This window comes from Peromyscus californicus, unplaced genomic scaffold, assembly GCF_007827085.1.
Source record: "Peromyscus californicus insignis strain IS unplaced genomic scaffold, ASM782708v3 Scaffold_6__1_contigs__length_162567912, whole genome shotgun sequence".
Lineage (NCBI taxonomy): Eukaryota > Metazoa > Chordata > Mammalia > Rodentia > Cricetidae > Peromyscus > Peromyscus californicus.
Window position 1 is genome coordinate 101,795,183 of NW_026294584.1, and position 24,941 is coordinate 101,820,123.

Sequence of the window (24,941 nt, forward strand, 5' to 3'; positions counted from 1 at the left end):
ATTGGGAATCAATCTCCCCCAAGATCCAGCTATACCACTCTTGGGCATATACCCAAGAAATGCTCAACCACACCATAAGAGCACTTGTTCAGTTATGTTCATATCAGCATTGTTTGTAATAGCCAGAACATGGAAACAACCCAGATGCCCTTCAACTGAAGAATGGATAAACAAAATGTGGTACATATACACAATGGAATACTACTCAGCAGAGAAAAACAATGGCATCATGAGGTTTGCAGACAAATGGATGGATCTAGAAAAAATCATCCTGAGTGAGGTAACCCAGACTCAGAAAGACAAACATGGTATGTACTCACTCATAGCAGGATACTAGACATGTAACCTAATGGTTTTTAGCAAGGCAGAGGGAACGGGGAAAGGGCAACGCCCGCCAGAGCCATGCTCGCCACACTCCTGTCACTTCTGCACAGTTTTGGAGGCTCTGTAAATTTGAGTCGATCATTTGCCATTTTACGTTCTGGATTCTGAGCTTGTGGGAAGTGCTCTAAAGCTTGTGTTCTAAGTACGTTATTCTAGAAAGGGGTTTGGGGTTGCTTTTAAAGTGCTTGGGGCACTACTGAGAGTCATGGTAAATAAGCCCAGCTGGAGACTTTTCGGCGGGAGTTCTGTTGGGAGACTTCTGCCCCTAGTGCTGAGGCCTGCATCATCCATCCCTCTCATATGCATCTGACGAGCTTCATTTGTAGCATGACCTGGTTAGGATGCCATGTTCTACTCTGCTCAGACTTCCTGTCTTTAACCAGCTTTATCTGTTTCCTGACTTGGTGTCCAGCCACTAAAATAGACACCTAACAGATGCCCCTCCTGGAAAGCCAGAGGCTTCTGTACTTGGTACTCTCTGTTCTTTGTGCTTCTTAGGAGTCTTTTATTTCTTGATAGGTCACCTATTTAATTTGAATTTGGGGGTTCAAGGTTGTTTTTGTGTTCATTTTTAGCCAGCCTAAGTTTTCTGAGTAAGTTTCTTGGGTTACCCACCCATCAGACATTCCTTAAGACACACACACACTCAGTACAGCCTTGCTAGAAAGAGGAAATTCACATCCTGTGCTGATGAGTCACAACCACCTGGTGTACAGTAAAAGGCACAAAGATAACAGAAGATAAAATAGATACATATAATACTCTTGGGTATTTGTGTATATTAAATAAACACTTGCAAAATTAGAATCTTACTGGCAATACTTAACTCTCTTACTTGAAGCTTGCCCTCAAAGTGCTGGAAGGTGCTATACAGACTGCTGGGAGAAAACTGTCATCAATAGTATGGACCCTGCAAACAACACTGACCAGCCAGGCCTGATGGGCCCATTGATGCAAGTGGCAAGTTTGTTGGTCGAGAGTAATAAAAATACTTACTGGATTTGAGGCCACTCCCCACGGAGGGAATTCACATTTGGTACTGTAAACTCATTCAGAAGCCCAGGGCTGGGAAAGCCATAGGCCCTAGGGCAGAATCTGCTGCAGTTAGATTGCCTTCTAAGTAAGTATGCTTACATCTGTAGATTCGAGCTGCTGTCAGCTTTGATGAAAGAAACTTCTTGCAGTGGCCAGTACAAATGCAGAAAGCCATCCCTGGTTAAAGTCATGAGAGTGACTGCATTGAATGGGTCACCTACAGCACCCCCTTGGAGGCTCAGGGAACATGGAAGAAGGGCAAAGAACCTGAAAGCTGAAGGGAGGGGGAGGGGGAGTGGATGGAGCACTGATATCTGTACATCATGGCTGGTGCACTCTTGAACTCACAGCATCTACGGTTACCTGCTCAAGACTTGGCCTGTCAATATCCTGTCGTGGAGGAGGAAGGTACTCATGGCACCCCACTCTTCCCTTAAGGATTTATATGTAGTGACGATTACCAAGAGAGGAAAGACATTTTCTCATATGGTGTAGCCACTGGTGAGGTGCCCATGTTTGTGTGAACAAACCCTTGCTCATGCGCCTGTAAACAACCCTAATGAGACTCACTGAGTTACAAAAAAAGAACTGAAAGTAGAAGAGGCTAATTGAGAAAATGAAAGGTCAACAGACCGTAATAGGATGGTGATTATGATCAAAACACAATATACACAACAAAAATGTCACAATGGAACCCATCATTGTGTAAAATTAATATATAATATGGACCACTTTAAAAATACCTTGGGGACTGGAGAGATGGCTCACCAGTTAAGAGCACTTAATGTTCTTCTAGAGGACCTGTGTTCAATTATTAGCACTCACATCGGGTCACTCACAACCATGTAATTCCAGCTCTAGGGAATCTGACCTCCTCTGCTGGTCTCTGCAGGTACCTGCACACATGGCATACAATCACACAGCCACACATACACACAAAAACAAAATGTTTCCAAGTCCCATGGTGTAACTTACTTGTTGCTTTGTTTTTTAAGTGCTACATACTTTCTTTCTTAAAAGATTTTGGATTTATTTTTAATCATATATATATATATATATATATATATATATATATATATATATATATATATATATATTTTGTGAGAGTACACATGAGTCTGGTGCCTGTGAACGGCAAAAGAGGGTATAGGATCCCATGAAGCTGGAGTTACAGTGGTTGTGAGCTGCCCTACATAGGTGCTGAGAACCACGCTCAGGTCTTCTTGTAGTGAGTAGCCTTTTGGAATGATCTTTGTAACATACCATTTACCTACGCTCTAGACTTCTCTGGAACCTTCTTATTTAGACAAAAAGGGGGAGATATAGTGGGTAGCCATTCCAGCTTTGGTCTGGAAGTTCCAACCCCCATTGAGGCTCCAGTAACTATCACGCCTACAAGGCGGGGCCAAGGGAGGGCCCTGAAAACCGAGATGAGAATGTGCCATGCTCTCTTCCTGCTTGGACCGTGGACGCTAGAGGTAGACCAAGGAGAGTTCTCCAGAGAACACCGCCGGACTGCGCTGCGTCTTTCCCAGAACCCGCCACCTACCTATCCCTTCATTTGTAAGTTACGCCATTAAATAAATCTCCCTTTTAACTACATGGAGTGGCCTTAATAATTTCACCAATATCTTCTAAAAGAGCAGTACAAGCTCTTAACCACTGAGCCATCTCTCCAGCCCATTAGATGTGTCTAAACCACTCAGCATACCACTGAAATTAACAAAATTAAATGTTTTACTTGTCTTCACCCCAATGAGCATGAGCTTCTAAATTTACTCAAAACATATAGAGGTATACTGGTAAACAAATGGGAATAATAACTGTATCCAGAAAGTTTTCTGATTATTTGAAGGCTTTTTTTCAATCCATATTGTCAATTAACATCCATACTTCATATTCAAAATCTCCTGAATACTGTATATGGTTCTATCTAAGCACTCTCTGACAGAATTCCTAGGTGACCTTTGGCATCTGAGCCAAAGAGTTAACATCCAGCTCACCAGTGCGCCCTTCAGTCTTGGAAATAACTTGTGCTCACAGTCACTCAAGAATGGCAACCTCACAGGTACATGCTCACTTCCTGCAAGCATCATCTGGGAAGGCCACTCACAGTCTAGTAACTTCCCTCTACTTTAGCAGGTGTATTGCTAGTAAGTGAAAAAGAGAGACTAATTTACCTTCAGACCTCTGCTGTGTCCCCTCATCGGGGCAGCTGAAGACCCTTCTGCTCTCAGTGCCACCCCCGGGAAAGCAGATTCACTTTTAGGACTCTAAGTGCTCAGTAAAACCAACATGCAACTGAGGCAAATTTAAAGAGATTGAGTTTTATATCAAAACCATGGTGAGGAGGTGAGGAGGTACATGATCCTTGTAGCAGAGAGCAGAGGAAAAGAAGAGGGGAGCAACAAATGCCGAGGTTGAGCTGTGTGAGTGGCAGCCAGCCTGGGGACACGTCAGCATGGACCTGCTGTTTCAGCTCTACAGCGAACATCTTATCTATGACGGGCCAAGTGCCAGGCCAGGTATGACAGCCACACCCCTCACTCTTCCTGCTCTTGCAGCTATCGGTGCACTTTAAACTTTCTGACCACTATTGTCCAAACCTGCTAACAAATTATTTTTAAAAAATGTAAAGTGCTATGTGAAAGTATATATATGGACTGTGATATCAGAGTTTTATCTAATGATTCTTCACAAAACAACTGGGAAGCTGGGGTATAGACATGTGGTTCTGGATATTTGCATAATCATTTATTTTTTTTGAAGCAACAGAAATAAAACACGAGCAATGCTTACTAACAATGAAAGCAAAACACTGGCTATATTAAGGCAGTACCAATTTTAAAATGCTACATGTGTGTGTTTCAAACACCGGTAAATCCTTCAAAATGATTGTAGCCTAGCGTGTAAGGCCTGGGATGCCGTCCCATGCCCTACCAAAAAGGAGTAAACACACAGCAAGGTTTCGGGTAATTTATTCACAGTTCCGGTGTAGTCACTGGATTGAACAGGACATGAGGATGAAATAACCATCTGGCTCAGAAAACTAAACATTCATTTAAAAGAATACAAAATCAAAACAGAGCAATGATTATTCTAAACCCCCAGTCCCACAGAAGTATAATTTAAACAAATATCAAAACTTTATTAATGGAAAAACACATTCAACCAGAGGACATTCAAAAAGTTAACAGGACCATTTCTACCCCCGCTCTGGAAACTAGTACAGAAAACAAGATAATGTGAGAATTTCTAGCTAAGATGTCCTCAGCCTTGTGGTGGCTTTTACAACACATCAGTCTCAAGCTAGTATGGACTTACAGTTAACACAGCAGAACTGAACAGTCTTGCTTAACTATGGACACTACTACTGGAAGCCAATGTCAGTTTCACTATTTGTCACCATCCCAGATCTGAGGGTATGTTTAACTCAACAAGCTATGATGATACTGAAACACATAACAATCTTTAAATACAGTGAGAAAGACCAACTTATATGCTACAACTTTTCAACTTGAGAGTAAACAGAGTCATGGGAAGTCCGTCTCCAAGTTGACGGATTCTTGGAGACACAACTCACTAAACATGTGGATGTCATGAACCAAAATGTCTTTACCACTCCCTTCCATTTCTTTGGCCTTTCTAAATTCAATGTGAATTATGAATTCTCTTTTAATAAACACTTTCCAATGACATTGTGCTTTTAATTTTTTTAGAAAAATCATACCAGTTATAGTATATAATAAACAGAATACCTTAGTTTCCTTTATTGCTATAGAATATCCTAATTGTAAAAAAGATAAAAGACTGACCCCCCCAACTGAAAGTGTGTTTGTTAAAGTTCAGCTGGTCTCCTTCTCTAAAGGGTGACAAATGACTCTCAGAGGAGTATTACAAGGGACCAGAAGTGGGCTCCTTTCCCCCACCTTCACCACTCCTCAGGTAAGAGCCCTGGACTCAAAGGGAGACAGATGACTGGATCATCTCACAAACAACCCGCGACACAGAAAAGCTCATGTGCAGGAGCTAACAGCCTCCTGCACAGTACCCTGTGACATCCCTCTGAGGAGCAGGGACACACATCTTGGCCTATTATTAACTACTGTTCTTTATAGTACCATAGATCCATGTATCATGGACAGACTGGGACAGCTGCTTATGAACATGTTCCAAAATGTAAACCACTGTTTTAGTAAACAAATCCATTCACAGCATTTAACACCTCCGTCCAACTCCATCTTTCCACTCTCCCACCTGTGCCTTCACAAGAACAGGTCCACCAGGGACAGACAAAACTGCTCTGAAGATGTAGTTCTGCTGCCCAGCACAGCAACCTGCTCACAGCAGGTGTTCATCCACAGCTGCTGACAGTCACAAACTAAGAGTGAGCAGTGCACTTTCTGCAGCCATTTTACTCCTATGGCATAGATGATTTTCTTTTTTAAAGCTGACTTCAAAGTAGCCATCAACTGGGCCATGTATCAGGTGCCCCACAGTTCTCCCTGCCTGGAAAAGGCTCCCAGGAAACGATGTATGTGTGAACTTAAACTTTAAACACACTACACAAAAGAACTTTTATAGAAAGCCTCTCTTTTGCAGGGTATTTTTGTTTTGAAAATTAGATTTCCATGCCCTGTATTATATCAATTTTAACTGGGCCTACCCATTACTCAATGGCTTGCCTCACTAAAGTATCGGGGTGTTAAGAATTAACTTAATAAGAGAATTTAAAATCATTACATTAACCAGGATAGAAAGCAAAATGCGATAGGAAGGAGAATAATATTTGTTTAGAAAATATTCCTCTGGTCTTCATTTGGGCTTCTGACTGTTTGGTTTTAGGATTGTCCTAGCTTGGAGTGTGTATGGAAGGGAAAACTGGTGAGTGGATTCTAAGTCAGAGCCCGAGAGAAGAGAGTTCCAATGTTCCATGACACAGGGTGATTAGCAGAACTGAGCTGTCTAATTCAAAACGGCTCCAAGAGGACTCTGGGTTTGTAACTGAGGTGATGGATGACCTAAGAACACTGTGATCATTTCACAATGTCTCAGTGTACCAACATCACCCTTTACTCCAGAGCAACACATGAAAAAAACCAACAACAACAAAAAACACACACAACCATGTGTAGCCATGCTATTACATCAAACATAAGAAATGACATTATACACATGCTAAGCTAACATAAAATCTGGAAATAATTAGAACACAGAAACATAACTAATACTGCTACATGGGGTAGAAACTGTGGCCCTGTCTTACGTTTTAAAAAAAATCAGGTTTCCAGTCTCGTCGATGCGAGTGACGCCTTCCCAAACACCTCAACTCTGTCTTCACCCCACCTACACAAGAAGCCTACACTTCTGTCACAGCATGAGCTGCTTCTCAAGTTCAAACACAAAGAGTGAGCTACCAACTCCACTATTCACTTTCACGTTGTAAAAGTGAAAGCTTTTGAAAGATATGGACCTGACTGAACATAACATACCTCTACAGCCCACATGATCTGACCCAAATAGATCCATGAAGAAATTATTCCACACATTTTTGAGGTGTTAAACAATGCTCTATTTTAAATACTTTATCCCAATTGTTGACACCCATTTCTGACACTATCAGTGTGAAGGCATGTCAACATCACTTACTTATATTGCATTCATTCCTAAACAGGAGTCAAGACAATACAAAGGAAAGCAACCCTAAATTTCATGTCATTCCACAGTGGAAAGTATATGATGTTCGAAGCCTCATCTACAACATACATTGAAGATCTAATCACCAGTGAAAGTGTGCAAATCTCACAAGGAATCAAAAAGAACCTCCAAACTGGCACCAAGGGATACTTTGCTGCAAAAAGGCAGGGAAGGAATTAAAATTAACCTGCAGGAAACTCGTGGGACAAAGCTGGAGAGAACTGAACATGCCAATACCAATTTGAGACACTTGATAGCAACTCTGTGCTGTGATTTCAAAGGAAACAAAGTATGTCATTCAACAGTACTTTTTGTTTTTGTTTTTAATTAAGCTCTACAGCTTCAAGGAAATACAAACCTCTCTTAGGAGATGAAGAAACATGAGTAGGATGTCCATGTCCTATCTTCAAATGTCCAGCCACACTGTCAGTGTCTAAAGCAGTTCAGATTTGTAGTGCTACAAAACTCTGCATGGTCTTCTAGTCAAGTGTGGGGGACACAGTTGTAACACACACACACCCTACATTCCCTCGACCTACAGATGACAGCCATGTTTAGACCATTTAACTGAACTTAGACACAAATCTCACCAGGTTTTTTAGGTGTACAGTTTGATTTAAAAACAAGACAGAGACGAGCTTCAAAATAAACCACAGCCTCTTCTACTTATAAATAATGTAGCAAAGCCTTGAGCAGGTGTCCAGGCACTAGCACACACTGGCTTTTGACTTTGAGTACTCCAATTAAATGCACAGGTCTTTCAACAGTCTAACTGAATCCAGGCATGGTAAAACAACAATCATCTCAAAACCTCATCAATCCTCCTTGACTGAGTGGAGGACCAAGAAATTCATTATCCAGTTCTTTAAACAACACTGCAGCTAAAATCTCTCTGATTTTAGGTTTAGATTTAAATTCTATTAATCAAACTCCCCCATGGATTATTGAAAATGAGGCAATTGCACAAAAATCATTAATTGAGTGGGATAATTATAACTGATATATAAATAAGAATTTACTTAAAAAGGCTTTCAGGCAGCAACAGTTTAAATCAAAAATTTAAATACAAAAGGAGTCTTATGTTGCTTAACTGTCTTAAGTTTCAGATGCCTTTTACTCTACAGTTACAGATTTGGCAAGATTCCGTGGGAAATCAACCTGCAAAAAAGAGAATTACATTAGAAAATACAGTCACATAATTTATCTTGGAAAAATAACTGAAAAACAATAGAAGAAGGTGCTAACATACACAGGGAGAGCTACCTCGGTCCCTCTATGGAGATGGACCTCACAGGGAACCCTGGAAATACAACAGGTTATTTTGGTTCCCACACTAGCAAGAGGACTAAGAATGCTACAAGTCCATCAGCCCTCACTGTGGCAGAGATCCAAACAACATAGACTTGCCCCACCCCGAAATGCCAATCACTGCCTAGTAAGAAAACAGCCCCTGCCCCCAGTCAGTCTCAGGCCTGGAGTAAACACCAAGGTTTCTTCAAGTCCTATGGGTAAGAAGAAACCAGTGTAAACTATGAACTGGGCTGTGAGAAGATACAGGTGTAACGTAGATGGGATAGATTTTCAAGTGCTACTGTTAAAACGTTGGGAGGGGCTGGTGAGATAGAGCAAGCAGAGGTGCTTGCTACCAAACCTGAGTTCAATTCTTAGGACCCACATGATGGAAGGAAAGAACCGATTCCCACAAGTTGTCCTCTGACCTCCACCCATGAACTGTGACACATGTATACACACACACACACACACACACACACACACACACACACACACACACACACAAACAAAATACATACATACATACATACATAAATTTTTTTTTTTTAAAGGGTGGGACTAACTGTACCAAGATGCACCCGAGTCAAAAGCCACCCCAGACTTCTACAGAGGCGGTCACTCACGTCATAGCCTCTCAGCACAGCCAGATGGAAAGCCAGGAGCTGTAAAGGGATCACACTGAGAATGCCCTGCAAGCAGTCCACTGAGTGGGGCACCTTGATTGTCCTTTTTGTGTTCTTAATGGTCTCAGTATCTTCCTTATCACAGATCACGACAGGACGCCCCTGGGAAGAAAACCACATGCAGCCACAATCACCAGGAAGTACATACTGGGCAACAAGTGGGCATGTGCTCCACACTGCAGGATACACAGAAACGCTCTGACAGCTCAGGTAGACGGAGACAGAAACAGGTTTGTGGAACTCAGTAGATTTTTTTTTCAAAAAACTGACACAGGAAAGAAACACCAAGCTTAGTACTTGAATACAGGTCCACCTTGCTTTGAAGTTCAAGTTTATTTCCAATACACTGTGTTTAGGGAGAAATAGCTTCTGGAATTAAAATATAAACTAGTTGATGGGGGGAGAATAAAAGCCACAGCATTCATGATGTTAGTGTAAACTAAACATTAGGGGTTTTTTTTGAAGGAAATACTTAATAATGTTAAAGTAAAAAGAAAGCACTGTGTTAACCAACAGAAGAAAGAATCTCAAGACCAGGGCCTAGTTTTGGTTTAGTTCTTATATTATGAGAGAAAAGATGGTCAGGTACCATCAAAATCTGAGCGTCTGGCTCCCTACATATAACCAACAAAGTAAAGGCGGTGACTAGCAGACATGGTCTGCAGTCATCTAGCGGGTCCTGGTCTATCACCGTTAGATAACTGACCTGTGCTTTAGAACCCTACTCATAGATCTCTAGGCTCTCCTCACAGCACTCCACCTACCTGCCGTGCAACCACCTGCTGTAGAGCGTTCTGGCACTTGGCATAAGTGTGGTCCCGCATGATGATCATGATGACAGGCATCAACTTGTCCACCAAGGCCAGAGGGCCGTGCTTTAGCTCACCAGCAAGGATGCCTTCAGAGTGCATGTAAGTAATCTCCTTGATTTTCTAATATGAAAGAACCAGATAAGTCCTTAGCTCACTTTTCAAAATTCCACTTTTAAGGAAATATTGCACAAAGCATCTGAGATGGTTAGGTCTACTGAGAAGTATTAAAGGCTATTGATCTGTCCCTGTTGCTAAACAAGTTGACCAATCATTACATCCAAAACACCAACAAGCACAGTGTTGAAGCTCTACAAGAATATCTTAAGGATCCAGACTGCCAGAGCAGCCATCAAACTTAAATTGCTAACACCAAGTTACCAGGTAAATACTCTTCTTGCTTTCACTTTTGAAGTAAGTCCTGTGGCACCTCCCTTTTTTTTTTTTTAAGATTTTATTTATTTGTTTGTTTGTTTATTATGCATACAGTGTTCTGCCTGCATGTACACCTGCAGGCCAGAAGAGGGCACCAGATCTCATTACAGATGGTTGTGAGCTACCATGTGGTTGCTGGGAATTGAACTCATGATCTCTGGAAGACCAGTTAGTGCTCTTAATCTCTGAGCCATCTCTCCAGCCCCTGTGGCACCTTCTTAAGGTAAACAAACCATAATGAACACACACAAAGGCATTTTAAATATTCTACCTATTTCAATTCATTTATTCTATAAGTATGTGAGGAGTCAGCAAGATAAGTATGCTTGCCACCAAGCCTGACAATCCAAGTTGGATGCCCAGGATTCAAATGGTTGGAAGGAGAAAACTGACTCCAGCTTAAGCTGTCCCCTGATTTCCATACATGCACTGTAGCACACCACTACCACCACCACCACCATACACACACACACACACACACATTCATTCACTCTAAATGAATGGCGAGGCTCAGTGATGTGTTGATTGTCTGGCTCTCTGTGGGTTAAATCTCTAGCACTGCAGAATAAGTAAAAGTATGTTTCCTGTCCCTAAGTCATTAGACTAAAATCAACTTGTAAGTGAGAAAATGTACCAGGGCTCCTTCGAGACACGTAGCATAATGATAGCCTCGTCCCATTATCAGGACTGACTTCTGGTGGTAAAGCTCTGTTGCCAGCTTCTGAATTTCATCATCCATGCTCAGCACTTCCTTAATCAAGTCTGTTAAGAGAAAGATTAACCCAGCCTATGAAAAAGGAACAGCACACTGAACACATAAAGTAACAATGCCATATTGGAAGCAAACAACAAAGTGACCAGGATTTCCTCTCTTCTGTGATATCAGCATGAACTCTTAACACAAGGAGGCAAAAGCATAAAGATCTTCTTAACTATGCAACTACAAACCACAGCTTCAAGAGTAAGATGAGAACTTCATCTATTGTTCATTCCCTTCCACATCAAATGTATAGAAAATAAAATAAAGAGCCTTAGTTTGGACTTCCAGGTAGGATGGTGGGCCAGAAGCTGCCTCCTGTGACACGGTCAGGGAGAATTGGTAGAGTGCTTGCCTAGTATGCACAATGGCTTGGGTTCAATCTCCATAACAGCATAAAACTGGGCATAGTGGATAACGCCCGTAATCCAAGCACTCAGGAGGTAGAGGCAGGAGAATCAAGAGTTCAAGGTCATCCTCCCCTACATCCTGAGTTAAAGTCCACCTGGGATACAAGAGACCCAGTCTCAAAAAACAACAACAAAACCAAACATAAAAACAAAAACCCCACTATTCCAAAGAGAGAAAAGACTTTCAAAACATAAAGGATCAGAAAAGCCACCAGGTAAAAAGTACCAAATGGAGCACAGCTCTAGACCCACGGATCCCTTACTGGGAGAAAGGAAAGAGAAATTTCATCCAAAAAGTAAGTCAGACAGCCCTAAAAAGAGATGAGAAGTCCTACGCACAGGACAAACTACAGCCCTTACAGCCTCAGGTCAGGTACTGGTCTGCAGACAGTGAATCCTCCAGCAGCGGGGTTCCATTCTGTCACTGTCTATGACTCAGAGGGCAGTGGCCAGATACCATCTTAGAAAGAAACCTACTTCTGAAAACTGAGCTAACCAGAGCTAGAGAAATAGCTTATTGGCTAAGAGCACTGGTTGCTCTTTCAGAGGACAGGTTCAATTCTCAGCACCCACATAGCGGCTCACAACTATCTATAATTCCAGTTCCAGGGGATCCGAGGTCCTCTTCTGGCCTCTACAGGAACCTGCATGCATGTGGTACACAGATATACATGCAGACAAAATACCTATACACATAAAATAAAATAATTAAATTTAAAAACTGTACTACTCTAGGCCTAAGACTAGAGAACAGTCTCAAGTAAGGAGCTGGAGCTCAACCTGCCACACACTGGTGGGAGACAGCTGGAGAGGGAGGGGACAGATTCTGACAAGCCAAACAAGTACAAGCAGCAGGAGGCTCTGCCCAGGCAGTGAAGTGTGGGGGAAAGTAGCACTGATCTAGGTCCCAGGAAAGAACTCTGGAGTAGACAGGCCTGAGCCAGTTCTCTGCTGGGCACTGCTGTGGAGTTCAGGAACTTGGAAGCGCTAGCACAGTGGTTCTCAACCTGTGGGTCCAACCCCTGATGGTCAAAGGACCCTTTCTCAGGGGCTGCCTAAGACCATTGGAAAACACAGCTATTTATATTACAATTCATAACAGCAGCAAAATACATTATGAAGTAGAAACAAAAATCATTTTATGGTTGGGGTCACCACAACATGAGGAACTGTATTAAAGGGTCACAGCGTTAGGAGAGTTGAGAACCACTGCTCTAGCAGAACATAAAAAGCACAAAAGATTCCAACTATCCAAAGCCATCCTAAGCAGAAAGGGTAATGCAGGAGGGAGGCTTCAGACTGTACTACAAAGCGACAGTGACTAACAGGTGGCATGAACATAAACCCAACATGCAGACCAACAGAACAGAAGGTCCAAGGATGGACCACAAGGTTGCAGTCACCATTTCTAACAAAAATGTGAGAAAAATCACCTCTGAAGAAAAATTACCTCCTCAATATCCAAACATGAATACTGACATATAAATAAACTTAGATTCATTATTTTTCACATTGAAGAAAAACCAAACCCTGAAATTACTGGAGAAAAACATATTGTGAAAATACTTCAAGATATTGGCACAGGCAAAGACAAGGACTTCCTCACAAGGACTCCTACAGGAAACGATCAAAAGACAAGCAGGACTTCATGAAATTCAAGTTTCTGCAGCTTTGCACAGTGCAGAATGGCAGCTGATGAGGTTTACCCAGAGTGTGATTATTGCTAATTAAGAAACTTCTGTACAGCAAAGGAAACAATTAACAAGGTGAAGAAACAGCCTATAAAACAGAGTCTTTGCCAACTGTGATCTAATAGATTAATATTTATAGTCTATAAAGCATTCCAGGGCTGGGGATGAGGCTCTGGTGTTAGAATGCTTGTCTAACATGTACAAAGCCCTGGGCTCAATCCACAACACTGCATAAACCAGGCATAATGTCACGCCTGTTATTTCAGTACTCAGGAGGCAGAAGCAGTTAAATTTGAGGCCAATCTCAGCATGTGAGACCCTGCCTCAAAAACAAACAAACAAACAAAACCAAAAAAAGAAAGAAAAAGAAAGAAAACTTCTATGCTAAGAAAAAATACATTTTAAAACACCTCCAAAAATATAAGGCTCTTCATACCTGGCAGCCGCTTTAATCCAAGCATGATCTCTTTACGCCTCTCTTGCATGGAGATCCTGTCATCACACATCATGAGGGCAAACATCACAAGGGACACAAACTGGCTGGTGTACGCCTAAAACACCAGAGGGGAAAAAATTAATTCCAGGTGCATTTTAAGAACCTGGAAACTTTAACAAAAAGATGAAAATTAGATCCCAATCCTTCACAGTATACACTGTCAATGCTGACCTGGTTCACAAAGTACTTAACTCCTGTGTCTCAGACGCACATAGCCTCTCATAAAACACTAGTGCTTATGAGCCTCCTCATATCCCTCAGAAGGAAGGGAAAAGAAAGAGAATGAAGGAAGGTTCAGATAATCTGAAAGTGCCTAACTACAGTGAGGAGAAAGGACAGGTGTAGGAGGCTGTGGGAGTATACAGCAGGTGACAACTAGTATTTAACAGGTTGACCCACCAGACCCATCTGATAGGGAGCCCCACCGGGCAAAGCTGTGGAGTCACTAACTGGAAATGACCGGTTGCTCTTGTCTGTAATTCTTCTCATGTGCTACTTCATTTCTTCCCTAATAACAGCTATGGGTATTTTCCCCACTGCTTGTGTGTTTATCTCGTAAAAATATTCCATCTTTGGGCAACATACTGCTGTAGATGGTCAGGAAGATGATTTCTGCTTGAGTTGTATAGTTCTAATAATATCAGAATATCTTTCATACATGATACAGGAAACTAATAGTATTTTCAGTCACAAAGACAGCTAATTTTAGACTTCAGAACATATTCAAAGCAAACTGGTTGCCCCTGCAGACAAATATACTAGAATTAATTCCCCCAGGTGTTGTTTATCGCTGATTCAAGGTCAGGCTTGAAGCAACTTTGGTAGACATAACTCCCTGCAGTAATTGACTTTTTGCACATAGTCCCAGCCTCAGTTTATGTTACAGGCTCAAGGTTCAGCTAACTGTTTACTTTCTGTCTGGGAACCCTCGCCAACTTAGAGCTATGTGAATGACCAAGTGTTACTCACTGGGCAGTCAATGTGACCTACCTAGCCTGAGAGAAACTTTGGGACTTACCATGAGAATGGGTTGGACCCTGAAAATGTAACATATAATTGTCCAGAGTTTGGCTATGAGAGGAGCAGTGGTGTAGAGAGAGGGGCTATGTAGAGCTATGTGGAGGAGCTCTGAAAAGGAGCTGGGCAGTGAGAGGCAGAGCGAGTGAGTGAGTGTGAGAGTGCAGGTGGGTATGCGCTGAGTGCGGAATGTAGCTGAAGGGGCAGAGAGAAGAAGAGGTGTGAGAATGTGTGCGTGAACATGAGAGAGCTGCTGTAAAAAGAGCTGTACAGTGTGAGTGTGTTAAGAGTGTGTGTGAGTGTACAGGAGTAATGTGAGAGAGTGAATGAATGAGAAGAGAGTGAATAAATGATGTAGTAATATGTGAAGGAATGTAGCAGAACAGAGAGAAGAAATATGTATAGAAGAGAGATGTGGAGCTAAATAAAAAATTTATGTCAAGGAAAATAAAGCTATACAGAAAAGAGATGTAACTGCAAAAGAGGTATGTGGCTGTGTGGAGAATGTAATAATGTGGCATGTATCTATGTGGAGACAGATTTTCAGAGAAAGAGATTTTTTTAAAGATGAAGTGAAAGAGAAAATTAGCATCAGAAAGCATTGTGTTTCCTTATTTATCTGTTAGGTAGATAGAAACTTATTTCTAAATACCCTTAGATAAAAAGGTTTCCTAAAGTCCCGCGATTCTGAGGTCTTCTATTCATGACCCTGGAGCAGTTCCTGGAGAGCTGGCTTCCCCCAGACTGCGTTAGACAGGCCTGGGGCTTCTGACACTAGAGATCTTTAAATAGTTATAAAATGCCCCACTCCTGGCCCCTAACCTTTGCCTACTGGCTGTTCCTCATTTTCACCTTTTTTTTTTTTAAAGACAGAGTCATACTCTATACCCCAGGTTAGACTCAAAGTAATCCTCCTGCCTCATTCTCCCAAGTGCATAGAGTACAGGTGTGAGCTACCACATTTAGCTCATTCTCTCTTTGCCCTTGAGTTATAGGAAAAGGGAGCCTTGGGGCAAGATTTACCTAAGTGTGCATGTGGAGGCTGGAGATCAACCTTAGGTATTCCTCAGTAGCTGCCCACTTTGGTGGTGGTTGTTGTTGTTGTTGAGACAGTCTCTCACTGGGACCTAGGGCTCACTGATTATGCTATACTGGAACAGCAAGCCCTAGAGACCCACCCATCTCCATTTCCACAGTGTTGAGATGATAAGCACACACCACCGGGCACAGCTGCTTACAAAGGTACCAGAAACTTAACTCAGATCCTCATGCTTGAGTACCAAGCACTGTCCAGACACAGGTCCTCATTCTTACTTTTTTAACAAGCAAAAATCAACTAAAAGATAAAAATCAAAATATATGTATATAAATAAAAATAAAGTGCACGCATACACACACACACACACACGCACGCACGCACGCACACACGCGCATATACGGAGGTCAGAGGACAACCTCTAGAAGTCAGTTCTCTCCTACTATGGGAGTCCAAAGGATCAAACAAGTCAGGCTTGCCAGCAAGCACCTTTATTCACTTAGCTACCTTGCTGGCCCTAGTTTTTCTTTCTTTATATTAAGTATTTTAAAAAAACTATTTTCAATAAAAGAAATTATTAAGATGGCTGTTTGTACATATGGTGGTACACACCCATAATCCCAAGGCTTGGAGGGCAGGACCAGGAAGATTAGGAACCCAAGACCCTCCTTAGCTACAGAACAAGCTCAAGGCTAGCCTGAGATACATGAAATCCTATCTCAAAAAACATTCAATTAAAACATAAGCATTACTGAGCAGTGGTGGCGCACACCTTTAATCCCAGCACTCGGGAGGCAGAGCCAGGTGGATCTCTGTGAGTTTGAGGCCAGCCTGGTCTACAGAGCGAGTTCCAGGACAGGCTCCAAAGCTACACAGAGAAATCCTGTCTCGGAAACACCCTCGATCCCAAAAAAAAACATAAGCATTAAGTGGCAGAATTTTATAACTTTTGTAGCTCTTTTATAGCTAACATCTTAGCACTTTCCTGTTTAGTGGTGTGTAGAGCCTTGAGCCATTTTCTTCCCTATTGCCTCTGATGTCCTATATGTTAAGGGTTCAAAAACTCAAGACTGTCTTAAGAATTACCTCAGACACATAAAGCATCCAGTACAATTCTTGATATACAGCCAGAACACATCAAATAGCACTGGTAGGAATTGCACTAAAGACATTTTTTCTAAGAATACAATGTGAATCTTCCAGTTTACAGACATTGCAAGCTACTTTCTCATCAGCTGTATATGAATGCAAGATTCTCCGTTCTGTCACAGTTTGTCAAAAAGTCAGAATTATCTTTTAAACAAATGACTACCATTTTGACATTTTTTAAAAATGTTTATTTGGAGTTGGTGGCACACGTGCTTGTCCTGACAGGCATGTGAAAGTCAGAGGACAATCTGTGAGAGTCAGTTCTTTCCTCTCACCATGTGGGAGAGTCTTCTACTGAGCCATTGTGCTGTCCTCCTCACCCCCCCTTTTAAGGACAGAATCTCCCTAGGTTGCCAAGCTGATCTCAAACCTGAGGGCTCAAGTTTCCCCAACTGCAGCATTCCTAGCTTCTGGGACTAGAGGTGCAGCCACCACATCAGCCTAGCATTCACAGCTTCAGTACAAAGAAATTCAGATTGCTTTTCATGTGTGTTAGCTATTTAATAGTCTCTCTTTTGACAATTTTATTTTATCTGTTTTTCTTTTTCTCTTACTTTTGTGGGGTTTTCTGTTTGCTTGTTTGTTTGTTTTTGGGAGACAGGGTTTCTCTGTGTGGTCTTGGACGTCCTGGAGGCCTTGGACGTCCTGGAACACTCTGTCGACCAGGTTAGCCTTAAATTCAGAGATCTGCATGCCTCTGCCTCCCCAGTGCTGGGATTAAAGTCGTGTGCCACTATGCCTGGATGACACAATATTATTGCAAAGAAAGCTTTCATGTTTTAGGTCTTTGGGGCTTTTACTTAATTTTCATTGCTAAATTGTCAGGCATATTGTGCTGTGCACAAGTCTTTATCAGGAAGTGTATTATGGTTTTACACCCAGTTTCCAGCATTCTTCCCTGAGTCACTTCCTCATGCTGAGGAGACACCTCGGCCCAACTCCTCCCTGAGACCCTGCCACCTCGGCTGGACCCCCTGGTCTCCATAGCCACTTGTCCCCATTTTGTCCCCTGGGCAGACTGGAACCACGGCACATGCTGAAGTATGCGTGGAGCCTGTGTTCTAAGTTCCAGGTCTCAACTCCCCCTTGTCACTATGGGTGTGCCTTTCAATAAACAGAGAATCACTAACAGGCTCTTGGTCCCCTGACATATGAAGCTGTTCCAAATCCAACTTGATTTGGCAACAAGCACTCAGTCTAGCCCCTCCAGACTACCACTAAAATAATGTTACTCTACCACTGTGTATCCCAGCCACCATATTTTTCATTTCATCTGTGCATACCAAGAAATTCATTATGATAAAAATAAGCAACACCTCACATTTACAGTCTACTAAGGTCTGAAAAAAATTTACCTAGAAAATGTTGACTGAACTTTTCAACTTGATTTTCTTTTTGTTCAGTCCAAAACTAAATTACATTAAAAAAAAATCAACCTAAGTCAGCAGTGTGGTAAAATTCTAAACACCTGCAATAACAAAAACAGCAAATTCTGCACATTGACACCATCTTCCTAAAGAAATACCAAATTATCTATGGTCTGATATTATGTGAAAGTCGGGAACAGTCTTCTAAACCGACCATTTTTCCTGGCAGAGTTGGAAACTTGTACACAGGCTCATCACTGAGCCAGTGATGGGGAGCAACAATCAACTTCTGTGATTACTTAGAACATGTAAACTCACATTTACCATTCATAAACTGCTATAATAAAATACCCCAGAGCTTATCTTATAGAACTCCAAGCTAAAAATATCTAAGACAGGTGAAAACAAAATTACTTTGGAGTCCAGGAAAAATGAAGCTGTATTACACTGCCAAACTTATTAAAAGATTTTACATTTATTTATTTAGAGGGGCGGGGGGTGTGCACCACAGTACATGTGTGGAGGTCAGAAGACAACTCACAGGGCGTCAGTTCTCTCCTTCCCCTCTACAGGTTCTAGGGCTCACACTCAGATTATCAGGCTTGGCTGATGTTGGCAGTGGACACCTTTACCTGCTACGTCATCTTGTCAATACTCACTCTTACTAAAGCAGACAGTCGCTTTATAAAGAAATCACATACTATAGAAGACGCTTGCTTCCTTATCCAGGACGGAAGCACTGGGGAACTGGGTGAAGGGTACATGGAACTTCTCCGCACTGGGGCTACGGCCAGGGCACCAGTCCATGTGTTAAAGGTCCCTGGGGTGGCCTCCCGGAAGATTACAGACCTCCTCCTCTTGGGAGCTGATGTCTAGTAAAGCGTCCTTGGTTACCTGGGAAAAAAGTCCTTGGTGGAGCCTGTGGGACCTCTGACTCCCAGGTATCTCTGCCTCCTGGCTCATTGCCCCCAGCATGATATGACTGCCTTACCAGAGGCACAGAACAACGAGGCTGCCTAATTTTGGACTGGAACTCCAGAGCTATGAACCAAAACAAACCTCTTTCCTTCTAAACTAGTTGCCTCGGCTATTTTGTTGTTATAATGTGCAGCTGACTGATAATACAACTTTGCAACTTCCTATAAATCTGTACTTGTTTCAAACTTTAAAAAAATTTAAAAGGATTTGCTTTCAAAGAAAGAACTACTGATACTAACAATAACATGAACAAGCTTCAAAGGATTCATGCTAAATGAAAGCCAGTTACAAAAGACATGTATCATAAAACTCCCATTCATGAGAAGTATCTGGAAACTGACACAATCTTTTAGCAAGAGAAAGCAGTAGTCATGGGCATGAGGCTAGAGGTTAGGAGCAGGCACTGACTGGCAAGAGCACAAAGGACAAATGCTGTTCTGTGAACAAAGTCTCCTAATACTCCCTGTGGTGACAGCTGCACAACCAAGTAAGTTTTCCACACGACAGGGCAAGCTGCACCTTCATAAAACTGTAGAAAAAGGTCAATGGTGGAATCTAGGCAGTGGGTAGTGGGTGTTAAATCATTATAACTGCTACATGCATGAAAACTTTCATAATAAAATGATGGAGGAAATTGAAGCTCTCATAAACTAAAGAATTAAGAATTCTTTTTTAAAAGTGCATCCCTTGCAACTCATCATCCTGTATGCCCATACGTGCTGAAGTGTAGTGGTTCATGATGTGCTGTGGATATGGAGCTCTGTGTTCCTATATCTGATCAGAGCTGTCTGGACACTGCTACAAACAGCTAGTTATTCATCCGACAGGATGGCCCTAAGCACAAGCATCTTACATGTTTTAATCACCATATGGGGGAAATCCATATTTTAGCTACATGTAATAGTAATATCAAGACTCCCAATTAAAACAAAAACAAAAAACTTTTTTAACGTAAGAATCACAAATTTTCCACAAGTTTTCCATGAGATTTGAGGATTAAAGCCTAAACCACTGACACATATCTTATCAGACAACCAACGAAAAATATTAAGCTTGGGCCAGGCGGTGGTGGCGCACGCCTTTAATCCCAGCACTCGGGAGGCAGAGCCAGGCGGATCTCTGTGAGTTCGAGGCCAGCCTGGGCTACAAAGTGAGTTCCAGGAAAGGCGCAAAGCTACACAGAGAAACCCTGTCTCAGAAAAACCAAAAAAAAAAAAAAAAAAAGAAAAAGAAAAATATTAAGCTTAAGCAGAAAAACAGAGATGCTAAAATTTCAAATATCATAAAAATAACATATTTGTAGAGATAAACCTTCTATATTTATACAACTTGCAAAGAGCTGCATATCTCAACTTCAGAGAGCAAAGCAATTTTACACAACTTTAAGACAAAAGTATTTTTAAACTTCTACAGATGCAATATCTAAACAGAAATAGATACTGTCCTGTAATGTCTACTTTTGAAACTTAAAACTATATATATTCTATTCATTTGACTGTGTTGGGAAGAGAGAAGTGTACACTGTGAGTGTGCATGCATGTATCCATGCACGAACAAAGGTGACCAGGCTGTAAGTACCTTGTTCTACCACTCTGACTTACTGAGACACAGTTGCTCACTGAACCTGGAGCTAAGTTGATGGCTGACAAGCTCCAGGATGCTCCTGTCTCCACACACCAACCCCATAACCATAGCAACAGGTCACAGGCAGACATGATCAAGCTTTTTTGTTTGTTTGTTTGTTTGTTTGTTTCCCAGACAGGGTTTCTCTGTGTAGCTTTGGAGCCTGTCCTGGAACTCACTCTGTTCCCGAGTGCTGGGATTAAAGGAGTGCGGCCCCACTGCCCAGGAATCAAGCTTTTTATATGGGTGCTGGGAATCTGAACTCCGATCTCAAGCTTATACAACAAGCATTCTTAAACGATTAGCATCTACCCAGCCCCCAATCAGCTTTTTTTAAAACTGTCAATTTTACAAAGTATAATCCTTGTTACAGTTTTTCAAAAGTAGTGTCATATTCTGACATACTTAAGGAAACCAGAATACGTAAATAAAAATATCAGTAATTATTTGGATTAAACTCTCCATTTCTAATTTACTGCTTTTCTAATCCCAACTACAATAGTAACAGGGGGGTGTTATGACTGCTTGGAATTACTGTGATTGGAGAGTAGATTGTGCATGATGAACAAGAAAAGCTAGCAGAGATCTTTTCAAAGCAGACCTGTTAAGCACTGTAAGCTGTACACTACAGTAGGGAAAAGAACACATCAGCTGGCCCAAAGACCAGCACCCCTCCCCACCAGCATGGTTAATAACGTCTGTGGAAGAAACCAAGGATTTACCTTTGTACTGGCCACGCCAACCTCAGGACCAGCATTAATATGAACCCCACAATCTGTCTCCCTTGATATAGAACTGCCGACTGTATTTGTGATCCCCACAGTTAAGGCTCCTCTCTCCTTACAGTAACGAAGAGCCATCAGGGTGTCAGCTGTCTCACCTGTGTAGAACAGACAACAGGAACACACAGAGCAGTTTCAGAGTACGCCATTCTTACATGAAAAACTGACCGGCCACACTGTCAGTGTTATCATTTGTTTTAAGTAAAGCATGAGGCAAGCTCTTACTAAACTTACAAGATATAGTGAGGCAGGGTGGCACACACCTTTAATCCCAGTACTTGGGTGGAAGAGACAGGCAGATCACTGAGTTGGAGGCCAGCCTGGTCTACTTAGTGAGTTCAGGCCAGTCAAGTCTACACAGTGAGACCCTGTCTCAAACAACAACAAAAACCATACATTTACAAGACGTTGGCTTTCAAGGATCTCTTGTTTCTTATCTGAAAATTAAGCTCTTTAAGCCATATGTAAAATGGTGTTCATTTTTACTAAGTCATAAAGAATGTATTAGTATGACTGAAGTCAATCTATGTTTACCGAGTCATTGAAATACCAGTTTAAATATCAGTTCTTACAAGGTATGCTAGACTTATTAGGAAAATTGACTTACAATGACTTTTTTCCCTCTTCAAGTCTAAAATGAACATACCTGATTGACTAATGAAAAAGCAAACATCATCTCGAAAGACTGGAGTGTTTCTATCCAAGAAGTCACTAGCGAGCTCCACCATCACCGGCAACTCTGTCAGCTCCTCCAGAACCTGACGGGTCTACAGAGGAAAGAGAACACAATCTGCCTTCAGACAGTCTTTTTCAATGAACTTCTTTGATCTTAATGTACAGTTTCTACTTTTCTGGTTATAAAAAGTAACATACAAACTAGAGGTATAGCTCAGTGGTAAACTTGCTATAAAAAAGCATGTACAAGGCCAACCCCATCACTGGTTCCAACTCCAGCACTACCAAAAAAAAGGGCATAAATTTGGAAAACATTAAGTAATATAAATTAATGAATAAAAAATTAAAAGTATGCAACATTCCACTAATCAAGAGATAAGCATTGCCAACACTTTAGTACAAGTCTTTTAAAAACAACTACCAATGCATATGTCCTATTTTGTTCAAGACTAGACTTGTCTGGAACTCACTATGTAGTCCAAGCTGGCCTCAAATTTGCCGTAAGGTTCCTATCTCAGCCTTCTGAGTGCTGGGATTACAAGGTGTGAGCCATAATTCCAAGCTTCATGGAAACATTCTTATAAGCAAATATATCCACACATACCAAACATTTCGAGGAGAAAAAGCACTGTTCTGAATCAACTTGTGTGTTATCTCTAACTCTCCAATTCCTAATATTTAAAATTTAAATAATGTATATATTCCTCCTACTCCAAATGTCAGAAAATTAGAAACAACAGAAAACAAACTTTTGGGCACCACAATCTTTTAAGCCCTACAGATGTACAGGCACATGGCGGTGCTTTAACACTGACAACAGACGTTCTCGGTCACCAGCCCTTCACCTGTTTCTTCGGCCACCCCCGCCAGCCTGTCTCTAGCCTCATCTGCACGTTCCTCCTTTACAGCAATAAAACCACAAAGGGTGGTGCAGGAGAGCTGCGAGCAGAGGACCCGAGTTTCTTTCCCAGCACCCAGGACTAGTGGCTCACCACCACCTACACCTCCAGTTCCAAGGAGTCCTACACACACTATTCTGACTTCTGTGGGCACCGATACATGTGTCACACATGCACGCACAGAGAGGAACAGAGAAGAAGGGAGGGAGAGAGAGAAAGCGAGGGTGGGAGAGAGAGCTTTAAACCCAAAAACTCCTGCAAAGTTGCCCTTACTCCACAGCTCTGGAACTTTTACTTGTCCACAAACTGAAACAGAATTGCTTTGTTGTACTTGGTTCTAGAATGATTCTAGTCTGGCACAACATTGCAGCAACATGATAATAACAGTGACAGTATTATAGAACATGAATGCCAAGTATCTGAAAATTAAATGCTCTTACTTTTAATTACTTTTCTAATGGTGTCATTTATTTATAATTATTCATTAAATTAGATACTGACACTAACAAGCTAAATGTTTTCCTTCAAATAAATGTAAGCAAAAAATTTCCCCCTGGATTACAAATTATTACATTGGAATTTTATCTTCAAACAAACCTAACAACCTACCAGATATTAAAAATTAACATAACTCAGCGGGCAGTGGCAGCCCACACTTGGGAGGTAGAGGCAGCCGGATCTTTGGGTGTTTGAGGCCAGCCTGGTCTAGAGAGTACGTTCCAGGACAGCCAGGGCTACAGAGAAACCCTGTCTCAAATAAACAAAAAGAAAAAAAAAATTAGATCCCACAGGGTAAGATAAATATTTGTGTCACAACAAATAAAAAATTTACACGAACTTTGGAAATCAATCTTAAAGCAGAAACTGAGTGCAAGAGACCTGTGTATGCCAGTGTGTAATCTACTTCCTTATGAAAAAACTACAGCTGGATCCAATTTATTAAGAGGTCATCATGTCCCAGTTTCTTTACTGACAACCAATGTAAGTCCCTAACACAGGACTTTCAGCTTCTAAATGCTAATTTAACAAAGTCTGGGTTGGAGAGATCGCTTAGTAGTCAAGAACATCAGCTGCTCTTGCAGAGAACTCAGGTCTAGTTCCCAGCTGCCACAGGGCAACTCACAGCCATCAGTAACTCCAGGAGAGCCAATGCCCTCTTCTGACCTGCAAGGGCACCAGGCACACACATGGTACACAGACATACTTGCAGGCAAAACGCTCACACACATAAAACAAATAAATCTAAAATTCAAAAAAATAACAAAAACTAAGTGTGTTAATAAGCAGACTTCCTTTCTTTGCAGAAATGTACCTGTAAAGCAAACCCTGCTGAGATTTACAGAAGTCACTGGCCATCTTTTTGAGTCTATTGGGCAATTCTAAGAAATAAGCAAACCCCAAAAGCCATATTAAGAGGTTGAGGAAGAAGGATCTTGGGCCTGGTCTCAACAAAACACTTAATGACTACAAGAAGGCATGCTCTGTGGGCTACTTACGACAGTACAAAGCCCTTCCCTCTCTGGTTATGATGTCAATCAAAGGCAGCCTATGTGCATATGTAAAGACTTTCTATAGCGTATCTTCCATTAACAAATAATTCAAGCAACTAGGAATCCCTCTGTCCTTTTCCTGAAATGTCATGTAAAAAAATGACACAATAACATGTTTTAACAAAAGATAGCTTTACAAGGCTAAAGCAAGAAGGCTCAATAGGTAAAGGCACTT

General features: G+C 41.6%; 1 protein-coding gene across 1 annotated transcript in view; it reads right to left on the reverse strand.

Annotated features, from left to right (window-relative positions):
• Positions 1-4,381: 4,381 nt before the first annotated feature.
• Gfpt1 (glutamine--fructose-6-phosphate transaminase 1) overlaps positions 4,382-24,941 on the reverse strand; it is a 63,222-nt gene continuing 42,662 nt past the window's right edge. Inside the window, exons 13-19 of the mRNA XM_052719950.1 lie at positions 22,289-22,409; positions 21,583-21,740; positions 13,631-13,745; positions 10,971-11,098; positions 9,857-10,024; positions 9,033-9,194; positions 4,382-8,274 (exon numbers count right to left, since the gene is read on the reverse strand). Of these exons, the coding sequence (XP_052575910.1) occupies positions 8,230-8,274; positions 9,033-9,194; positions 9,857-10,024; positions 10,971-11,098; positions 13,631-13,745; positions 21,583-21,740; positions 22,289-22,409 (897 nt within the window). The 3' untranslated portion in view covers positions 4,382-8,229. The remainder of the gene's footprint in view (positions 8,275-9,032; positions 9,195-9,856; positions 10,025-10,970; positions 11,099-13,630; positions 13,746-21,582; positions 21,741-22,288; positions 22,410-24,941) is intronic.